Raw genomic sequence first — 19,729 nt, forward strand, 5'->3', positions numbered from 1 at the left:
ACAACAAGCAACTCAGGTACTTGCACCAAACAATACAAGGGAAGCTGAAAGTTCTGAGGTGGCTTATCGTGAATGAGTTTAACATAACCTTGTAAGTCTCTAGGAGTGTAGCAAGGCAGCAGCCGGCCCGGTACTCACCAGAGATGACGTGTTTGTACTCCTGCTCCATCTTTGCAGCCAGCTCAAACATCTCCTTTGCCTCCTTCTGTGATATCCGCTCAGCAGGAGGGTGGTGGGACTCACACACTTCCCGAATCTGCTTGTGGTGGCGGAACTTGAGCAGTAGCACAATGGGATAGATGTTGTGGCGGTGCAGGCGTTCCACTGAGGCCAGGCTGATGTCCAGGATGCCGTGACAGCTCTGAGGGGCACAACACAACGTGAACACCAACACCCACTTCTTTTAACATGTATGAGCACAATGTAACTTTAATATGAACTGAAAAAATGAAGCCAGCCAGAAACAGTTCCTATCACTTTTTTTTCTGACAGTTTTTTTTTTTTCTTACAATAGCATCCTGCCTCCCATCCAAGGCAAGGAATGAAGTGATGATGATGGAGATGATGATGAGAATAGTGGCAATGATAATGATAATGAGTTTACTATCAGCCTCCTAGTTCACTAATACTTACTTTGTCTCTTATTTCTCTTACCTTGTCACAGATCTCCTTCACTTGGCTAACAGTTGTGGCCTCAAAGTGTGACCCTCGCCGCCTGTAGTCAACAATCAGGTTCTTTTGGATGCCTTCCTCCAATTCATTAGCTGAGAGTCTGCTGACCTCAGGGACGCACCTGGTGAAGTTGTGTGGGAAGTCATGGCACAGCTTGTCACACACCAGCTCCCACAGTGGCCCCACAATCACCACTGGGCGGCGCACCAAGTCTAGAAGAACAAAGTGGTTTATTGCAGTTTTCATGAGCTGTGGCTGTGATGAAGGTGTATTAGTATGAGGATATTCAATTTATTACATTCTGTTGGGAAAACTCTAGCTAGGTATAAGAAATGCATGAAAAATGGAAAACTGCTGAACTATTTCCATGAAGGACGTAGCAGGAAAGCACACACACAAAACTTAGGATGACAAGAAGAAAGAAGCTGGGAAGCAAACACACAACTTACAGTCAAGTCTCTCCACCCGAATGTAGGAGTTTGGGCAGAGGTCATCGTGAAGCGGTGTTGTCTCTGTGTAGGAGTTGAGTGAGGCATCGGAGAAGCTTGCCAGTTCCTTGGAGTCTCGGGAGGATGAGCGTGACGGTTTCTTCCTCTTGAAAAAGGAGCGGCGGGCAGAGGTGAATCCCCGGCGTGAGGAGTCCATCTGCAGGTCCCCAACGCTGCGCTGGAGCCGCATCTCTTCCTCCACCCTGGGGCAGCGAAAGGAACGATGGGGATCAGAAAACGTAGGAAAGGAAATAATTTGAGAAAGAACTTGCAAAGCTGCAGAATAGTTGTGGAAAATCAATGAAGAGTAGAAACATACCTCTATCTAAATTTACATTCCTCAGAGAGACATAGGTTAAGAGGGGACCTGATAAAGGTCTTAAGTGGTATAGAAGATATAACAAGGGTGATGTATGTACAATTTTAAGGATTAGTAAATGGAACAAAACAAGAAATAATGGGCTCAAGCTTGAAAAATTCAATTTAAAAAAAAGAGATAGGAAGGAATTCGTTCTCAAACAGAGTGGTAGATGAATGGAACAAACTCAGTAATCAGGCTGTTAGTGCTAAGTCATTAGGGAGCTTTAAAAGAAGATTAAACAAATTTATGGATGGGAATGATAGGTGGAAATAAGCAAGCATGTTTCATACAGGGACTGCCACACATACTCGTAGACCTGATGGCTTCCTGTATCAACCCTTATTTTTTTGTTCTTTTGAGTGAGAGAAAGAGTGAAGGGTCCTGTTGGCTGCACTCACTTGTCTTTGCTGGGCACGGTGCCCCACTGTCGCTTGTGTCCATCCTCATCCACCACCCAGGCACGCCACAGCCCTGGCACATTGTTGAACATTGTGTTGTCCACATACAGGATATCCTCCTTGCGGAACCTCAGGTCTGAAGGGTCCCCGGCATCCCCCAGCCGGTCAAATTTTGCTCGGATGTAGAAGCTATCACCTGGCTGGTCCTGAATCTCCTCATATCCTGAAAAAAATAAAAAAGTAAGTTTGTTGCAGCTTCTACTACAGGTGAAATAGGAAAAGTAAGATATTGTTAATATATTATTCTAGATAAAGTGAAGGTAGGAGTACTTTCTCTTCTCCACGGGGGCCAAGAGGCTAAGAAAGTGATGTGAATGAGTGTGAGTGGGAAAGTTGTGTGTCTTGTCTTGGTCTGGAGGAGACAACCTTGGTTGTATGTATGATTTATGGGGGTGGTCCACAAGACTATTCCTTTTTATCAGGAGCTGACAGGGCAGAGTGTGAATGATGTGTGTACAAGTGTGTGGTGCTGTCTGGACCACCCCATGTGTGATTGCTAGCCTGGTATAGAGATCAATGACAAGTTAAAAAAAATTTCTGCTGATAACTGTCACTGCAGCCACACATTTCACACACTGCAACCACACACTATCACACTGCAGCCACACACTAACACACTGCAGCCACACACTGAACACACTGCAGCCACCCACTAACACACTGCAGCCACCCACTAACACTCTGCAGCCACACACTAGCACACTACAGCTACTCACTCTGGTAGTTGTACTGGACCAGCATTGTCACATTGTCAGCTGGCTTGGCGAGTTCAAAGGCAGCCTGTTCTGCAGTGGCGTGGCGCAGATCCACTCCATTGTACTCCAGGATGTGGTCACCGGGACGCAGGCCAGCGCGGGCAGCGGGGGAGTCGGGGGGCACAGCGTGGATGAAGATTCCTAGTGCATTCCCACCCACCATCTGGATGCCAAGGTTGTGCGACTTGTTCAGCTCCAGGTACACCAGCCGAGGTTCCCCGCTGCTGCTGTTGTTGCTGCTATTTCCGCCGCTGACAGCTCCACCACTGCTGCTGCCCCCCGCAACTGAGCTGTTGGTGACGCCACTGCTGCCACCGCCGCCGCAACTGTTGTCGCTTTGCCTGCAGCAGAGAGCACGTCAGTATCCAAAGAAAGAAAAGAACAACAACATCAAGAAGTACAGCATCACTGGCAACACATGTCTGCTCATACTTGATGTGGTGTTTAGGATGTGAGGTAATCATGTCACAGTAAACAGCTGTATTCAAAATCATGGAAGCCCTTTGCCAATTTGTTCTTGCATATCCATGAAGAAAGATGAAGACTACTCAAGAAAATGTGACAAAATGATGAATGAGGGAATGAGTAAAGGTTTGTTTTGGCCACACCATTCATCATACTTTTTCTTTGTGTTCATGCTTACTCTTCTTCATGATCTCTTACAGGAATCTTTTTAAAGTGATTTCTAGTCTTTTAATACCACTTGCAAACCATCCAATCATTTATTCAAATGGAGGTTTACCTGGAAAAAGTGTCCTGCCTCTTCAGTGTGCTCATGACGTGTGCTATCTCAGGCCGGGTGAGGGTGGACCGAGCAGACGGCGGCAGCGAATGGTCCAGTGTATCCCTCAGGTCCAGTGGTCCCCGCAGGGTGGAGGTGGTGGAGGGGGGCAGGTCATCATCGTCCACAGGGTGCTGGGAGTCCAGAGAGGAGGGCTTGGGGGAGTTACGAGGGGTAGGTGTGCCAACCCAGGAGCCTTCCACACTGCCCTCACTGCTGCTTCCCTCCCAGCAGTCTGCCTCGTGGTACTCTGCGCATCAGAGGGAACACAGTCAGTTGCTTGTAATAAATGTAATGCTCTCATGCCTGTCTTCTATAACTGACAAAGAAAAGTAATCCTTTGAGTTTTAACAGTCACAACTGAACACTACACTATGTTCTCTTTTGATTATGATGATGTTTTACTACATTTGCATGAATCTCACTTTTTTGACACTTATAAGCACGCTGACCAGGAATCATTGCACAAACTTCAAAATGAGAGTGGGAAAAGGCAAACTGGAAATGCACAACAAACAGTAAAGCCAAGTGGAATAGTGAGCAGCAGGTGGAGGCAACATCCACACTGTCCCGCGACTTACTCTCCGGGTTGTACTGGACCAGCATGGTGACGGAGGTGCCACACTGGGACAGCACCATGGAGGCCGACTGCTTGGTGGCGGACCTCAGGTTGATGCCGCACACCTCCAACAGCTGGTCCCCAACACACAGTCCAACCTGCACAACCACAAACACCCACAGCTTCACCAGTGCACACCAGTATCTTCAACACTAAGAGCCACATTCCAAAACACTTCTGTGCCAAATCTCCATTGATTTTAAAAGTAAGTGAAGAGGTGGAAATGGAATACTCACCTGAGAGGCCAAAGAGTTGATGGTGACGGACGACACGTACACACCACCACTCTCAAGGCAGCGGATCTGTATGCCCAGCTGCTGGGAAGACTTCTCTATGTGGATGTTCCGCAGGTCCCCGGGGTTGGGTCTGTGAGAGGAGTGGCACTGTTACACACTGTCACCAATGTACTGTGGTGATGTATTGTTGTCTCTTGCATCATGTCACAGTATGATGAACATCTTAATTATGCATGAATTTAAATATACACTTCATTTAACTTGAGCTTATATGAAAAAATGAGACCAAACTCCTGTGAACTGATTCTTCAGAGCAATTTGTACAAAATGATGCACAGACTGAGACATTGTAATGTGAGCTCTTTCTATTTTTTTTACTTTTTCCGGAGGAAATATTCAAAGCATCCAAGGAGACGACATTACTCTTGTGGCAGCCACGTCACAAATGTAATGACTCAATGACCTCATTAAAGGAGACAAAGCCGGCACTCACTTGCGGTAGTCTTGGTAGTGAGGACTGTTGACAGAGTGGCTGATCTGGGTGATGTGCGGCAGGCCCTTGCTACAACTGTTGCTGCTACCGCCGCCCACCATCTCCACAGAGTAGCTAAGCGGCATTGGAGAACTCCTCTCTGAGTTTCTCTCCATGCTGCTGCCCTTCCCCCCACTGCTCTTGCTGGCAACGCTGGCATTGCTTGGTATTCTGAAGAGCGAGGGAGTTAAGGCATCTGTTTTTTTGGGATAATTAAATACAAATATCTTCACCTACATCCAGAATTTTCACATGTATTTCTCATAAAACAAGAGTGAGTTCCAGATATGAAGAACCAATATGGGTAAGTGTTGCTTAGTGCTCTGAAGAGTGATGGCATAAAAACTATTTATTTTTGTGGATAATTAAATACAAGTATGTATGTACATCCAGAGTTTTTTCACAAACTGATGAAATAATGGCAAGTTCCAGACACTGAGTACCAAAATGACTAATGACAGGCAACAATGAGTAAATTTAACAAAAATTTAACTGTCCTCAATCTCTGTCACACAGTGTTCTCATGGCCATGGCAATCCTCACCTAATCCTCTCGTCCTCCTTGCGGGGCATTGTGCCGATAACGGAGCGCTGGGAGTTGTGGTAAGGTGGGGGGCACGAGTGGTGGGGGAGGGGTGGGGGCTCCTCCGACCCGACACGGTATGGGTGGCGGTGGATGGTGCGAGGTTTGTGGTGACCCGAGAACTCAAAGGAGGGTGAGGGGGAGTGGTAGAATGTGCCGCTCCCAGCAGTCCCTATCACTCCTATGGGGGTCGGGGAAGAGGTGGGCCGGCTGTCGTAATAAATTCTATCTCTGAGGTCGCGGTCTGGCCCGGAGGTGGGCAGGATGCTGTCGCCACTCCTGGATGAGGAGAGCAGGTTGGAGTGCACCAGGGAATGAGTGGGCGGGGAGGAGTAGCGTGTGGAGACGGCACTTACGGAGGAGCTGATGGTGTTGTGCGGGTATGTGTGTGTGTGGGTGAGGGAGAAGTGTGGCACTGGGGTGTACTGCGGAAAAGATGGTGGTGACTGAAGGGTGCCGATGGGCGGAGAGTAGAGGCTGGCGTGCGGGTGAGGGACGCGGGAGTTGGTGGGGGTGCAGTCCCCCCCGTGGTGGAGGGAGGTGGGTCTTGTTCCATAGCAAGGAGGCAGACTGATGGACTGGGGCGGGTTTGGGTCCACGGGACTCATGTTGGATTCACTGTCCCGCTGTGGGTACTTGATGATGTTTCTTCTGACGTAGTATTCAAGTTCTGCTTTTCCAACATTTCCTGATCTGACGGAGAGGTCAATGGAGGAGTTGTCAGAGGGTGTGAGAGAGCTCAGCCGGTCTCCTCTTTCTGTGTCTTCATTTTTTCTGTCCACAGAGGAGCTGTACACTTCCTGGCTGGGGTAAGCACTGTCACTCGACTGTGTGTTGGTGAAAACCTGCGCAGCGCTGCTATGAGAGCAAGACTTGATATCGCCGCTGTCTATGCCTTTGTACAAGGTGAACTGAGGGCTGCGGGGGCTGGTGAGAGGTGGGCGGGAGCTGGTCATGCCCCGCATGTTCAGGTGAGACTCATGGTGGTACGACTCATATGGTTTTGACTCATCTCTGTACGGTGATGAATTAAAGGACGGCAAGAAGACTGATATCTGGCCCCGTTCCTTCTTGTGGTGCGGGTACACCACCGTCCCGGTGTCAGCGTCCCAGCTGTTGCTCACCGCACCCTTGTACTTGGGCCACGTGCCGCCTGACTTTTCCTTCTCGCGCTTCTTGGACCGCTTGGTGGTGCTGGTGCCGCCATTGCTGCCGCTCTTGTGGTGGTACAGGTTGTTGACAGAGTCCAGCTGGGCCAGCGCGCTCTCTGTCTCGTGGTCCAGCACTGAGGAGACGAGTTTCTTCTTCTCCTCCTTGTCCCGGCTGCCGCTGCGGCCATCCACCCGCTCTCTGCTGTGTCTTCTGGGCCGCACCATGTTCTTGATGAGGTCCAGCGGCCCTGATGCCGACCCTTTCTCTCCCGTGGCTCTGGTGACATTGTAAACCTTCTCATTGCTTCCGTACTTCTTGCTGCTGCTGTCCTCGCTGTGGATGCCGCCTGACCCGGGCACCAGCTTCTTCATGGGCTCACGACTTCCTGACTGGCAGGGGCCAACGCCGGAGTCCTTGGAGGGGGAAGTTGGTGAGGAGTACGGCCTTGACGGTGATGTTGACTTGTCATCCTCTGTGATGTTGTGGCCGCTGGAGGAGGAACTGAGAGGCGCCGACAGAGTGGAGGACCCATGGGACTTGAAAGTGGTGAGCTGCACCACCTCTCCAGCTGCGTCCAGGAGACCCTGAGCCTCCTCACAGCTGCTGAGGTTCTCCACGGGCTTCCCATTGATCTGTGAAGAGGAGGCTTTGTGTTAGTGTTCTCCACAGGTTCATAACACCATCTTATGCCATACTGACATAATGTGCACACTCTTGTGCAATTAGCTGACAGGGCTAAGAGTGTCAATAACATGTGTGGGCATGTGGGATTGCCAGCCTGGTATATCGATAGATAGATTTGTATAGAGCCAACACAGATGTCACTGCCACACAGTACATCAGTTTAAAGAACCCAAGTGACAACCACAAACAATATCCCTCCCCACACCATTGTTTACAGCCTAACACAGACAGACACAAACACACGTACATTCAGTACTCTGTCTCCAATGGCCAGGCTTCCCTCTCGTGCTGCGGGACTCCCCGGCAGGATGTTGGCAATGTAGACCCCTGTGTGCAGCATGAGGCCATGGTGGGAGGCACGGGGGCAGTGGAGGTGAGCCGTGTGCAGACTGCGGCCTCCACTGCGCCTCCGCTTCACCGTCATGTGGATCCAGCCACCTCCGTTGATCACTGCGGCATAAATACTCTCGCAATCCAGGCCCAGGCAGTCCATGCTGTTTATTCGCACTATTTGGTCGTGAACTCTGTGGGGGGGAGAACGGAACAATGGTGTTGGTATCTGATGGAATGTTATCACAGTGCATTCTCCATTAGAATAACTTGATGTACAACAATGAGGAATGGAGCAATGTACACTAAAAGATACAAATTATTGGTACTTGTTAAATCTCTTGAATATCTAATAGTGTTGCAAGCATGATAAGAAGCTATTAATACAAACCTGAGCTACATACGTGACAAAGTAAAGAAAGGAGACATGTACATTAATAGACACAAATTCACAATACTCATTAAGTCTCTTTACAATATCTTTTTTTTTTTTTTCATGTAAGAGAGTCATTGGTCAAGACCAACAAAGGTCCATTGAGCTGGCAGGCACAAAAGAAAGGCCAAAAGTGTCATGCAGAACTGGAGGACAACACCTAACATGTAATAAGAAGCTACTGACACACACCTCAATTTCCTCTCAAATGGACCATCCTTGGTGATGCTGGTGACATACACAGCGCCGTCACCACCACCACAGTGAGGGTCGTCGCGGCCGCCGGCTATCACGAAGCCCACATCATTCTCGGACACAGCGCTCTGCAGGGACAGTGACAAGGGTTGTGTCATCATATACATGGCATGGATTGTGACGGTGCAGCAGATCTCCCACAATGATAACTGTGACATTACACACTAAAAGCAATATTATTAATTGTTGACAGTTGTTTTCTACATGAAGCTAAATAGAAAAATGACAAGCAACAGTTGAAGGACAGCAACATACATATATAAACATTCAAAATAAAAGTTACAGATACGTAAGACTAAAAATACGTGAATTGCAGCTACCGTTTTCATTAATCAAGGTACAACACTCACAGCTGGCATGTACAAAGCCTCTAGTTCCCAGTTATAGTCCTCCCAATAGTACATAAATAAACAGAATAAAAGGTACAGGATAAAATAAAAGATGAATAAGACACAGAAAATCAGTGAGTCAAAGCCATCAGCTCTACTCACAACTGGTCTGTGTTAAGTCAACAGTCAAGATGCAACACTCACAACTGGTATATGCAAAGTCTCTATTTCCCATTCTTGTAAATCTGTATCAATGGCCGAGTCACGGGAGTGGTTGTGTGGCGGCTGCTGTCTCACAACCTTCTCCTGCTCCGCTTCCAGCCTCTCTCTGCACAAAACACACACAGTCAGTACTCAAATACCACAGGTGCTCTTAAAAAGTATATGTGTCATTGCGAAATAAGTCATTTAAACATATATAATCAATAACCCTATGTGTCTTCCAGGAAAGGGAGGAATGGCAACCTTTAATTTTCTTCTTTTTACACAAGAGGGGCAGTGGCCAAGGAAACAACAAGTATAGAAACAAAGGGCCCAGTGAGAGAGAGTGGTAGTCACTAGAGAGAGGTTAAAAAGAATCATTTATAGTTGGAGGAACAGCATCCTTACTTCAGCTCCTTCAGTTCTTTGGAGGTCTCGTTGCGCTGTTTCTTCATATCATCAGAATCTCGCAGAGCTTCGGCCAGCTCCGACACCTTTCTGTCTCGCTCTCGTCGCAGCTTGTCGCAGTGTGCCCGGATGGATTCTCTTTCTTGCACAATTTTGTCTCGCTCGTTGAAGGCCCAGTCGCGGCGTCTCTTTGACACCTCTGCCTCCTGTTGTGCCTCTGTAGCAGACAAACACAAGGTAAGGATGCTTGCTCACTCAGTGCTTACTCTATATAGATAAGCATTATTATTCCAAGGTGACACTATGCTTGGCACACTCACTATTCACTCTATATAGATACACATTATAATTCCACACAGCTGTACAATGCTAAGTACCTATATCTACTATTAACCTGCCACTCTAGACACACCAAGTGATGTACATAATTATTACAAAGAGATACTCATACATTTAGGAAGTGTTCCTTGATAGTCACCTGTGGGAAAGATTAGTAATTTTCATAACCAAATATAATGTTGGTCACTACCTTCTTCAATCAGTTACAGCAGTAGTCATGATCACAGTGTGCACTACAGCTGTCACCATCACCTAAACACAACTTTCATGATAACTCCATCACAACTGTTTATCTGGCAACCCTTAAATCATAATTGCAAAAAAGCTCATCAACTACAACACCACTCTACAGAACAACAGCAAGAATGTAGGAAGAATTATTAAGTGGAGCCAAAAGTGAGTCAAGGCACAGCTGATGCATGACTGGGACAAGGAGGACTGTATTCTGAAACACTTCTCTGCTTCACCTCCACTACATTCAAAAGGCTCTGGTTGAAGTTACGCAGGTTTTTAAGGATGTTTTTATGTTTGCAATGACAGATTAACAAGATTTATACATTATTAACAGGAGAAACACTCTTGAGAAGCTGGCTAATCATCTCTGTGGCCTTTGAAAACAGTCGTGGTGAGAGAGCAAAGCGTTTCTGAATGTGTGCCAGGGAGGGTTGGGTGTGCTGCCTTTGCTTCAATAGCAAGACACTCAGCATCTCAACAAAGATGACTGTAAATAGTTAAACACAACACTCGACAAGAAGTACAGCAGCGTGACTTCACCCTCCATGTCCCTTACTGCATAAAGAACTAACACTGATACAGAAAAAGTAAATAAATAAATAAAAATGAATAATAATTATATCATATGAGCTGTAAAAAAAATATATATACATGAACACACTTCTTTGTACTGTGATCTCATGCAATACTCATCCAGCACTGGGAAAAGTATAGAAGAAAAGTAAAGTTATATAAACATTATATCCAATTAACATGTTCCTTGCTATGTGACTAAAGAAATCCTTATCTATAAAACTACTAACATTGATAATATGTAGAATAACACAACCAGCATTGAGAGAGAGAGAGAGAGAGAGAGAGAGAGAGAGAGAGAGAGAGAGAGAGAGAGAGAGAGAGAGAGAGAGAGAGAGAGAGAGAGAGAGAGAGAGAGAGAGAGAGAGGAAACACTACCTACACCACACATGCAGAAATACAAAGAAGTCCCACAAAGATGCAATGAGAGCAGTGAAGACCTTGCATAGTCTCTGTTTACATCCCGGCTGAGAACAGAGAGCAGAGTGAGACAGTGAGATGCTATATAGATTCCTACTTTCCTTCATGACAAAAGTACTTGTTCATAACACACTGGATATCTTGAAGTGTTGCTTTAAATATGAGAGTTACTGGTGCACTCTGTATTGCTTCAGTTATATTCACTTTATACCTGTATTTATTTTGAGTCTGTGAAACTGGCACCTCAGTTGGTCTTTTTCTTTTTCTTGCTCTTTTGCTGCCCCTGGCCAGTGCCCGTCTTACATAAAAAAGGAAAAAAAGAAAAAGAAAAAAATATTGTAACATCTTTTTTTCTATTCTCACATCTGTATTTACATTTCCTGTGGTCTGCCTTATTTCCAGCAGTGCACTGAAGAACAATTAGGTTGGCAGAACCCGAACTTCCACCCACCGGCTGTGTGCCAGACCAGCCCTGCACACCCGACAGGATACACTCCACAAATCAAACCCAAGAGAACAGATCACATGCTCTTCTTCCTATTGCTTGTCACTGGAGGACCAAGTATGCATGATTGGTCTGGGCTGCTGGCAGAGAAGACATGCCTCCCGCCGAGCCCAAGGGACATGCAGCTAAGACACCAATGCACGGGGGAGGGATTACTGAGTGCTGTGGGACGATAGTTACCTGCTAATCTTTATCCGCCAAGTTGATTGCCAGGGAGTGAGAGGTAAAAAAGGGGAAGGAAAACAATACTGGGACAATAAAGGCACGAGATGGAGGTAAGAGGAATTGTCATTATTATGGGAAGGAAAGAGAATAATGCTGAAATCAACAGTTTAACTGAAAAGTTTCTTTAGACTGGTTGGTGTGGGGAATGATCCTACGTATGTCTTGAAAAAGAAAAAAATAGTTTAGCATAAGTTTTTCTGTGAGTGCAGAATCAGAGGTTAGTGTGATGACATGATTTCTGCAATGACTAACATTAACTGTGAACTATACATGACTATATAGCACAAACTGTTACACTGGTCAGTTACTTCCCTAATGATATATCTACAATATGTACTAGTCATTACAATTATGCAACCATGGTACACTATTACTTCAATCCAGACTCAACAAAACCATGGCTTGTCATCGCAACATACTTCTGCTAATTAACTAAAGCTGAACCATGATGACTTCTACACAGCTATCACGGGTAAAGCTTCTGCACATCTGTTTGAAACAACAGAGAATTTTCCTTGAGACAATGACTGAGGTGAACCAGACCACTAGTGATCTCTAATGGCAAAGCTGCAGACATACAATTTTGAATAACATAGATTTACATGAAGGTTTGTTTGGCCTTCTGCTCTTCCAGGGTAACAGACATACAAGTGCACACACACACACACACACACACACACACACACACACACACACACACACACACACACACACACACACACACACATGAACAGAGACACCCTAAGATGAACTGGATTTGAGCCTTAATCTCATGACAGTGCAGTGAAAGCACCACCACCATTCTACTGATAGCATTTGAGAAATACTATCAGGCAGGCCATTTGATCACCCTTGTGGCAATGTCTGCTTGGTGCATCATGAAGTGCTGGAATGGGTGATGGTTTCTCTTCTTATTCAAACAGATGTGTAGAGATTTACTTATGATATCAGTGTAAAATACAAAAGAAAGGGAATACCTAAGAAGGCAATGAAAACCTAGTGGGAATGACAGACTTGTATACATACCTTGCAATTCGCTCTGTAACTTCTCAATGGTCTTGCGGAGGCGGTCTATCTCCTGGTTGGCCTGATCCAGGTTGTCCAGACGCTCCTTCTGTGCCTTGGTGTACATGTCATGTGAGGAGGGACCCACATCAGGCCCACTCTTCATAGTGATGTCCCTGAAACATTGAAAAATCCTGTTGCAGCAAAAGTGTGGAGTGTAGGAATAAGCGAGACAAAACAGTAACACATCACAAAATATAAATAGATAAGAAAAAAATCAGTGAAATGACTCTCTTTTGTATCGAGTACTGACCTTTCCTGCTTATAACTATCGTAGTCTTTGTATGAGCGCTCCCACTCCTTGCTGGTGTCGCCGTTAGCACCGTATCTCTCCCGCAGATCATTGCACTCCTTGATGGCCTTGTCTCGGTCGTGCAGAGAGGCAGCTATTTCCCTCTGCAGCATCTCAATTTGAAGTAAAAGTGATTGTCGCTGCAAGGCAAAATTGGTGAGTGAGAAAGACTGTGTGTGTGTATTACCTGTGTTTTTGTCAATAAACTACTACTATTAATATTATTTGTGTGTATATGCATGTGTTTGCCTGTACACCTTTGTGGGTAGTTTTCTGAGGAAGTAAAGCATTAAGATATCAACAAGTACTGAGAAAAGGTCACAATGAAGGAAAAAGATATCTGGTAATTGTGGTTTTCATGAAAGCCTTACATGTAAACTGGGAGTGTTGAGGCAAACCTGTTATTGACTCACCTCTTTGTTTGTGTTGTTGGTGGTCTGTTCAATGTTTTTAATCTTTTTACTGGCCTGAGAGAGTTCTTCTTGCAGCTTGTCCATCTCTTTGTGCACAGTGTCTCGCTCACTCATCACCAGGGTGTACTCCTGCATTGCTGCGTTCCTCTCCTCCTGCAGGGAACAAGTGGCTGTGGGTGAGTATCTGTGTGTGTGTGGTGTCAGGCTACACACTACAATGTTATCCCACAACAGCAGGTCTTAATATACACTTACATTCATAACTATAAACCTGGTTGAAATCAAGTGAGAAGAAGTGATTATGTTATCTGAAAACTGGACATCTTACATAATTACACCCATAATTGAATAAACACGACTGAAATAAAATAATATGTATCCATATTTTAACCTTGAGAATGTGCTACTCTTTCATTCGCTCTGCACCAATAAACTCACCATAAGAGAGAACAGCACTAGAGAACAATGGCCAGCTAAGTGGAGCTATAATAACATACTCTCCCTTGATCTACAAATACAACAGTGGTTCAGATTACGCTCCTGTTATACTCCAAAATTGATGTCAAAAGTCAGCAGCCAACAAGTGAGGCATAATCAAGGACTTTCGCTCCATCTATGAATACAGCAGTGGTTACACTGTTATCTTCCTGTGGTGTTGATATCAAAGCCTCACCTGTAGCCTTTTGAGATCCTTGCTGAGGTGCTGCTTCTGTATCATGTGGGTGTTCATCTCCTTCATCATCTCGTCGTTCTTCTCTCGGGCCTGATGGGAACAAGGCTGCGCTAGTAAATGCATTTCTTAATGAAGATGTACTAAATTCAACAGAAAAATAGGACTTAGGTTTATATATATGAGTAAGGATTGGTGTGTGTGTGTGTGTGTGTGTTCTTACCTAATTGCATTTTCACAGAATTGAGTCAAGCTTGTAATGTCCTGTCTTTTCAAGTTAATGTATCATACTTATCTTTAAAGTGTGTGTGTGTGTGTGTGTGTGTGTGTGTGTGTGTGTGTGTGTGTGTGTGTGTGTGTATGCATTTTCTCCCTTACCTTAAGCAAATCTTCCTGCAGTTTGTTCTTCTCTCTGAGGGCAGAGTCCCACTCAGTGATAGCCTTTGTGCACTGCTGTTTGAGGCAATTCTTCTCCCTCACCGCTTCGTTACACTCTCGCATCACTTCTTCATACTGTTTTTTTAAGCGTGATACTTCTTCCTGCAAGAGCACACACAGGTAACGTGTTGAAAAGCCGCCCCTTCATCTTCTGCAGAGAGACTTTGAATACCTCCGCCCTCAATCCTTTTGAAGAATATGAAGAATATGGAGACACATATTCTACACCCCAAAGATCCACAGGAAGGGAAAGGCTGATGGCAAGACCAAGAGAGAGAAGGAGAGTCAGAGAGTCACAGAGGCCTAAGTACTGAGGGGGTGAAAATTGTGGCTGAGACAAGAGGGAGCTGGAATGGTGTGGTCTAGGAGGGGTGACGCACCGCTGATATCAGGCTGGGGGAAATCACTGGGAGACCATTTGGGGCCTGGCTGTGGAAGTCCTGAGGTGGCAGATGTCAAACTAAAATAAATGTACTGGAAAAAGACTAGAGGCTTAAACACTTAAACAATGTCAACAAATCCAGCATTCAGACTGACAGACGTGAACTGAGTTAGATGTGAAGGTGGTGAGCAAGGAACAGACATTGCTAGGCTGGATCAAGGGAGCTATGGAGACACCACCTGAGCAGAGACTGAGCAGAGTGACTTATGTCCTGTGCATTACTTACAAGGTACAAACAAACCACATATACCTGTGTGAGCTCCAGTTTGGATATGTTATTGGAATGTGATGCCACTAAATCTGAGTATCTCTTTCTGATTGAGTCATATTCATCCTTGATGGCTTCATATTTGCGCATTGTGGTCATGTAGAGCTGGTTGATTGCCTCTCCTGACCCCTCTTGTGTGATTGCCTCCTGTATGGGAATATCAAATCACAACATACAAAGGTTAATCTCACCACATCAATAAATATCAGTCAAGAATGATAACAAAGCCATGACACTACCTCTAGACTGTGTGTGGTATTCAGACAAACATGTGCTATTTATTTGGTCTTCAAATAGTTATACATTCCTGGAAAAACCACAGAATTTTAATGCAGTGAGAATATTTAGTTTGAGTGACATCTCTTATTACATTTGCAGCTTCTTATATTTACTTCAGTTTGAGTGTGACCTCATTAAAAAACATGAACCTTTGGGGATATTAATGAACTTGGTCTTTGAAGTGGCAATGAATAATACCATAATGTCTAACAACTAAACAATATTTCAAAAGACAAGGAAGGACTTTAGTCAACAACACACTGATATAGAGTGAACTAGCTACATGTGAGAGATAAACTGGGAAAATGCAAATAATGAAGGCTAAGTAACACCATACAAAGGAGACAAGGTTGAGACAATGTGGTATTTTGAAGCAGAGGTTGAAACAAGCTCATAAATACTCAGAGCAAAAAATTTGGTTTCATTTTAGAGTGTTTAATTACATTCCAGGATTAGAAAATGAAGTTAGGGAGAATAACTTCCATTCTGAAGACACATAATGCGGATTGCACTTCAGTTGTGACAATTTGATAAACTACAATGAAAAGAGAAGACTTGATGATTACACACACACACACACACACACACACACACACACACACACACACACACACACACAAACACCTATCTAGTCATGCTGATGGAAACTCCCATACACTACAAAGATGACTGTTTAACTTTGAGATACATTTCAATTAACACACACACACACACACACACACACACACACACACACACACACAAAGGTAACTGTTTAACTTTCTTTCCTTCTGAGAAACAGTTGAGTAAAGGAAAGGAATAACAGACACACACACACACACACACACACACACACACACACACACACACACACACACACACACACACACACACACACACACATCAGTAGAAGAGAAGATAGAAGCAAGGAGTGTACATTCAAAGGAAAAGAACACACACACACACACACACACACACACACACACACACACACAGTTAGAGGCAGTGTGAGTGAAGACATACTGAGGCAGAATGCACACCATCCAACACAAGGGAGGGGCGGTGTGCGGGTGACCCAGCCTTGGGGGACATCAGTGGCAGGGGTCATGCACAATGCTGAGTGGGGGCAGGGTGTTACATGACTCAGTTTCTCAGTGCAGGGGCTTTCATGTTCTTCATCTGCTACCATGCTTGTGATGCAAACTGTCAACTTTTTATTACTGTGGCGCATGTGACCACCACGCTCGTTTAGGGAAGGTGCAATCATCACAGAAGGTCAAAAGGAGGAGTGTTCGTCTATGAGTCTATGATTAAGGCATACACAGTACCAAAGAGATGTAGCTTTTAGGGAGAGGCATACATTTAGATCATGTATGTATATTTTACACGTACACAGAGCTAAGTTGACCCTTCAACAGTAACACAACTTACTATCACCGTCTCCTAAGTGAGGCAGCAAAGAAAAACAGCTCTATTACAAGTAAATCAGCAAGATATGTACTTGCACGATGCTCCCAGACAGATAAAGAGTCATTTATTCACTCGTTACTAGGCAAATGTTACCTGCTGTCACATGTACTCTTTGTATATAAGCAATGAGCAGGACTAACCTCAACTAAACATACCAATGGAGGAACAGAAAGCAGAGAGAGGAGGAAGCACAGACATCAAACAAGGTAGATTTATGGCCTGTACAATGCCAGCACAAGAAGCTTTAAATAAATAAATAAATAGATAGATAAATAAATAGATAAATATATAAATAAATAATTTTAAACAATAAAAACAAAAGATACAGCAAGGAATTGAGTTATTGACCTGCTGGTGGCAATAATCCATCTTGGCCGAGACATGAAGCGTTCAACATTTGGAAGGGAACAGGAGTGAGATGTTAGTTTTGCATCAAGGATTTTAATGATTGCCTGTTGATGGTGGTAATTATGCTGACCATACTCTTTGACACAGGCCAGATACTGCATCCCATATGGTACTGGGCCCTGCATTCTGAAACACTTATGTGCTGCACCCTCCACTACTTTCAAAAGGCTCTAGTTGAAGTGACACAGATTTTCAAGGGTGCTTTTATGGTTCTACTGACAGATTAACAAGACTTCTGCTTCAGTAAGAGGAGAAACAGTCATGAGAATCTGGTTAATTATCTGTCTGGCCTTTGAAAATAGTCATGGTAACTGAGCAAAGTGTTTTAAAGGTTGTTTTTATGGTTCTACTAACAGATTACTAAGATTTCTACATTATTAAGAGGAGAAACACTCTGTGGCCTTTAAAAGCAGTTGTAGTGAGAGAGAGGGAAGCATTTTTAAGGGTGCTTTTATGGTTCTACTGACAGATTACCAAGATTTCTACATTATTAGGAGGAGGAACACTCATGAGAATCTGGTTAATCATCTGTGTGGCCTTTGGAAATGATTGTGTCGAGAGAGCAAAGCATTTCTGAATATGGGCCTGAAACTCAGTATGTAAGGCAGTAAATGTGTTGTGTCATTAATTTTCAGTATGTCACAAGATTATTACTTTGGTGTGTGTAAGATTGTGAGCAGTGAGCCAGCCACAGAAAGGGACACAGCACAATAACACTGTCACTGCCAATGCTCTGACTGGTGACTTACTTCATGGCTGGCCTATGTGCTTTGGTTGCACTTCAAGGTGTCAGGCAAACCAACTTTTTATTCTTATTTCAAGATGTGTCGCAAACCAATTTTTTTTATTCTCATTTCAAGATGAGTGGCAAACCAGTGTTCTTTTCATAACAAAAGCTTCATTCATTTGTAAAACACTAGGTTCTCTGTATCCAAATAATACAGTGTCTTTCAGTGTTCTATGCAGAAATGCATTAACAATTTAGCACAAGTTTTAAGTATCAGTACAGGACACCTTGGTGGATCTTTTTTCGTATAAATTTTGCTGCCCTTAGCCAGTACTTAACTTATATAAAGAAAAAAAAGAAAAAGAAAAAATTGAGAATTGACAGTGGGCAAGAGCAGTGTCCAGTGATGGTGTCAGTGTGCCCATGTGTCCTGGCATGGCAAGATCACCGTGCCTCACCTCACAATCACACACTGAGCTGAAGTACAGTGAACAAGTGACGTGTTTTTCGAAGTCACGGGCAGCAACAAGTCCATCAAACATGGCGGCGCTGACACCAGTGTGTATAAATGACTCTGTGATGAGTAACATGAGAAGCATCCACAATCTGGGTGACTAGCACATTCAAGCCAGCAAGAACCCAAGTGTGCAGTGCCCGTCTGGCTATCCCCGCCCTTGCTGCCACACCCGTGCTGCAGGGACGTGGCAGCAGTCGGCAGCTGCATGAGTTTGCTGCTTCAGTAATTCTCATGAGCAGAGCTTCTAGATGCAAAAATGTTTGGGTCTATTTCCTATAAAAAATTGACAACAGTTACTGCTATGCACTACTGATACTACTGCTTCACTAATCTCAAGTCATGAAACACAATAAGCTGAATTCTGCTGCAACTATCACTTCTTTTCTTTCTGATAATGCAATGCAAAAGAAGTGCTACTGACATTCACGATACACATTTTCCTTTCATGACTCCATGCTTGTGTCTCATGCAAAACTGCTTTCTGAGTAAATACCTAGATAAATAAATTGAGATAAGCTGGTAAGTAGATGAACTGACTGACAACTAAGACAGATGTGAGTGGATAATTACAAAAGCAAATGCAGAATGAAAGACAGACAAGTAATAAATGAAGTGACTGCTGGCCAGACATAAATATACAATGAATAAATAAATAATAAACCAGCCGACTGACAGGAACAGATGAAAAGACGGAAACCAAGACTGACGGACAAAAACAAACAGAAAGACTGGCTGAAAATAATAGAATCTTGTAATTCAAAGTGAGTTGTTGTTTTCTGTACACAGTTTTGTATCAGAGCATTCAGTGCACAACATTCTATTACAGTCAGCAAGTTACTGGTGAAGCGCCGTGGCCCGTGGGAACAGGCAGCGTTGCCACAGCCACGGCAGATTACAGTGTTAACAGCAAGGCATGCACCTCTGATCAAGTAAGGGGGCAAGAAGACCCACCTGTCTTTTGAGCGGGAATCTAACCTTCTGAGGGCAGGGGAGAGAGAGGGGGTAGGTTAGGACTGGGTCTGTTAAGCAATGTGGTGGGAGTATGTTCAACTATGATGGCAGCAGCAATTTACATTCTGCACATCACACAGTTACTTCAACCTTCAACAGATACTAGTCATGTTCAACACAAGGCATAGTGACAACTTGTAACAAGAATGATTTGCTTGTGCAGAGTTCAACCAGTGAA

General features: G+C 44.4%; 1 protein-coding gene across 10 annotated transcripts in view; it reads right to left on the reverse strand.

The window, feature by feature from the left end:
* Positions 1-19,729, reverse strand: part of LOC135091258 (disks large homolog 5-like) — a 78,384-nt gene that overhangs the window by 5,007 nt on the left and 53,648 nt on the right. For 6 of the 10 annotated variants that reach the window (XM_063988733.1, XM_063988728.1, XM_063988725.1 and 3 more), the window contains 22 exons: positions 19,492-19,518; positions 15,143-15,307; positions 14,831-14,890; positions 14,391-14,552; positions 14,016-14,105; positions 13,343-13,495; positions 12,891-13,069; positions 12,599-12,753; positions 9,277-9,493; positions 8,872-8,995; positions 8,276-8,406; positions 7,568-7,844; positions 5,446-7,268; positions 4,864-5,073; positions 4,371-4,500; positions 4,097-4,232; positions 3,477-3,765; positions 2,696-3,075; positions 1,920-2,142; positions 1,122-1,363; positions 655-884; positions 139-361 (listed from right to left, as the gene is read on the reverse strand). In XM_063988733.1, the coding sequence (XP_063844803.1) occupies positions 139-361; positions 655-884; positions 1,122-1,363; positions 1,920-2,142; positions 2,696-3,075; positions 3,477-3,765; positions 4,097-4,232; positions 4,371-4,500; positions 4,864-5,073; positions 5,446-7,268; positions 7,568-7,844; positions 8,276-8,406; positions 8,872-8,995; positions 9,277-9,493; positions 12,599-12,753; positions 12,891-13,069; positions 13,343-13,495; positions 14,016-14,105; positions 14,391-14,552; positions 14,831-14,890; positions 15,143-15,307; positions 19,492-19,518 (5,626 nt within the window). Of the gene's footprint in view, positions 1-138; positions 362-654; positions 885-1,121; positions 1,364-1,919; positions 2,143-2,695; positions 3,076-3,476; positions 3,766-4,096; positions 4,233-4,370; positions 4,501-4,863; positions 5,074-5,445; positions 7,269-7,567; positions 7,845-8,275; positions 8,407-8,871; positions 8,996-9,276; positions 9,494-12,598; positions 12,754-12,890; positions 13,070-13,342; positions 13,496-14,015; positions 14,106-14,390; positions 14,553-14,830; positions 14,891-15,142; positions 15,308-16,849; positions 16,862-19,491; positions 19,519-19,729 lie in introns of all 10 variants that reach the window. The other 4 variants (XM_063988726.1, XM_063988727.1, XM_063988729.1 and 1 more) reach the window with 4 other exon arrangements.

Source organism: Scylla paramamosain, chromosome 37, assembly GCF_035594125.1.
Source record: "Scylla paramamosain isolate STU-SP2022 chromosome 37, ASM3559412v1, whole genome shotgun sequence".
NCBI classification, from domain to species: domain Eukaryota; kingdom Metazoa; phylum Arthropoda; class Malacostraca; order Decapoda; family Portunidae; genus Scylla; species Scylla paramamosain.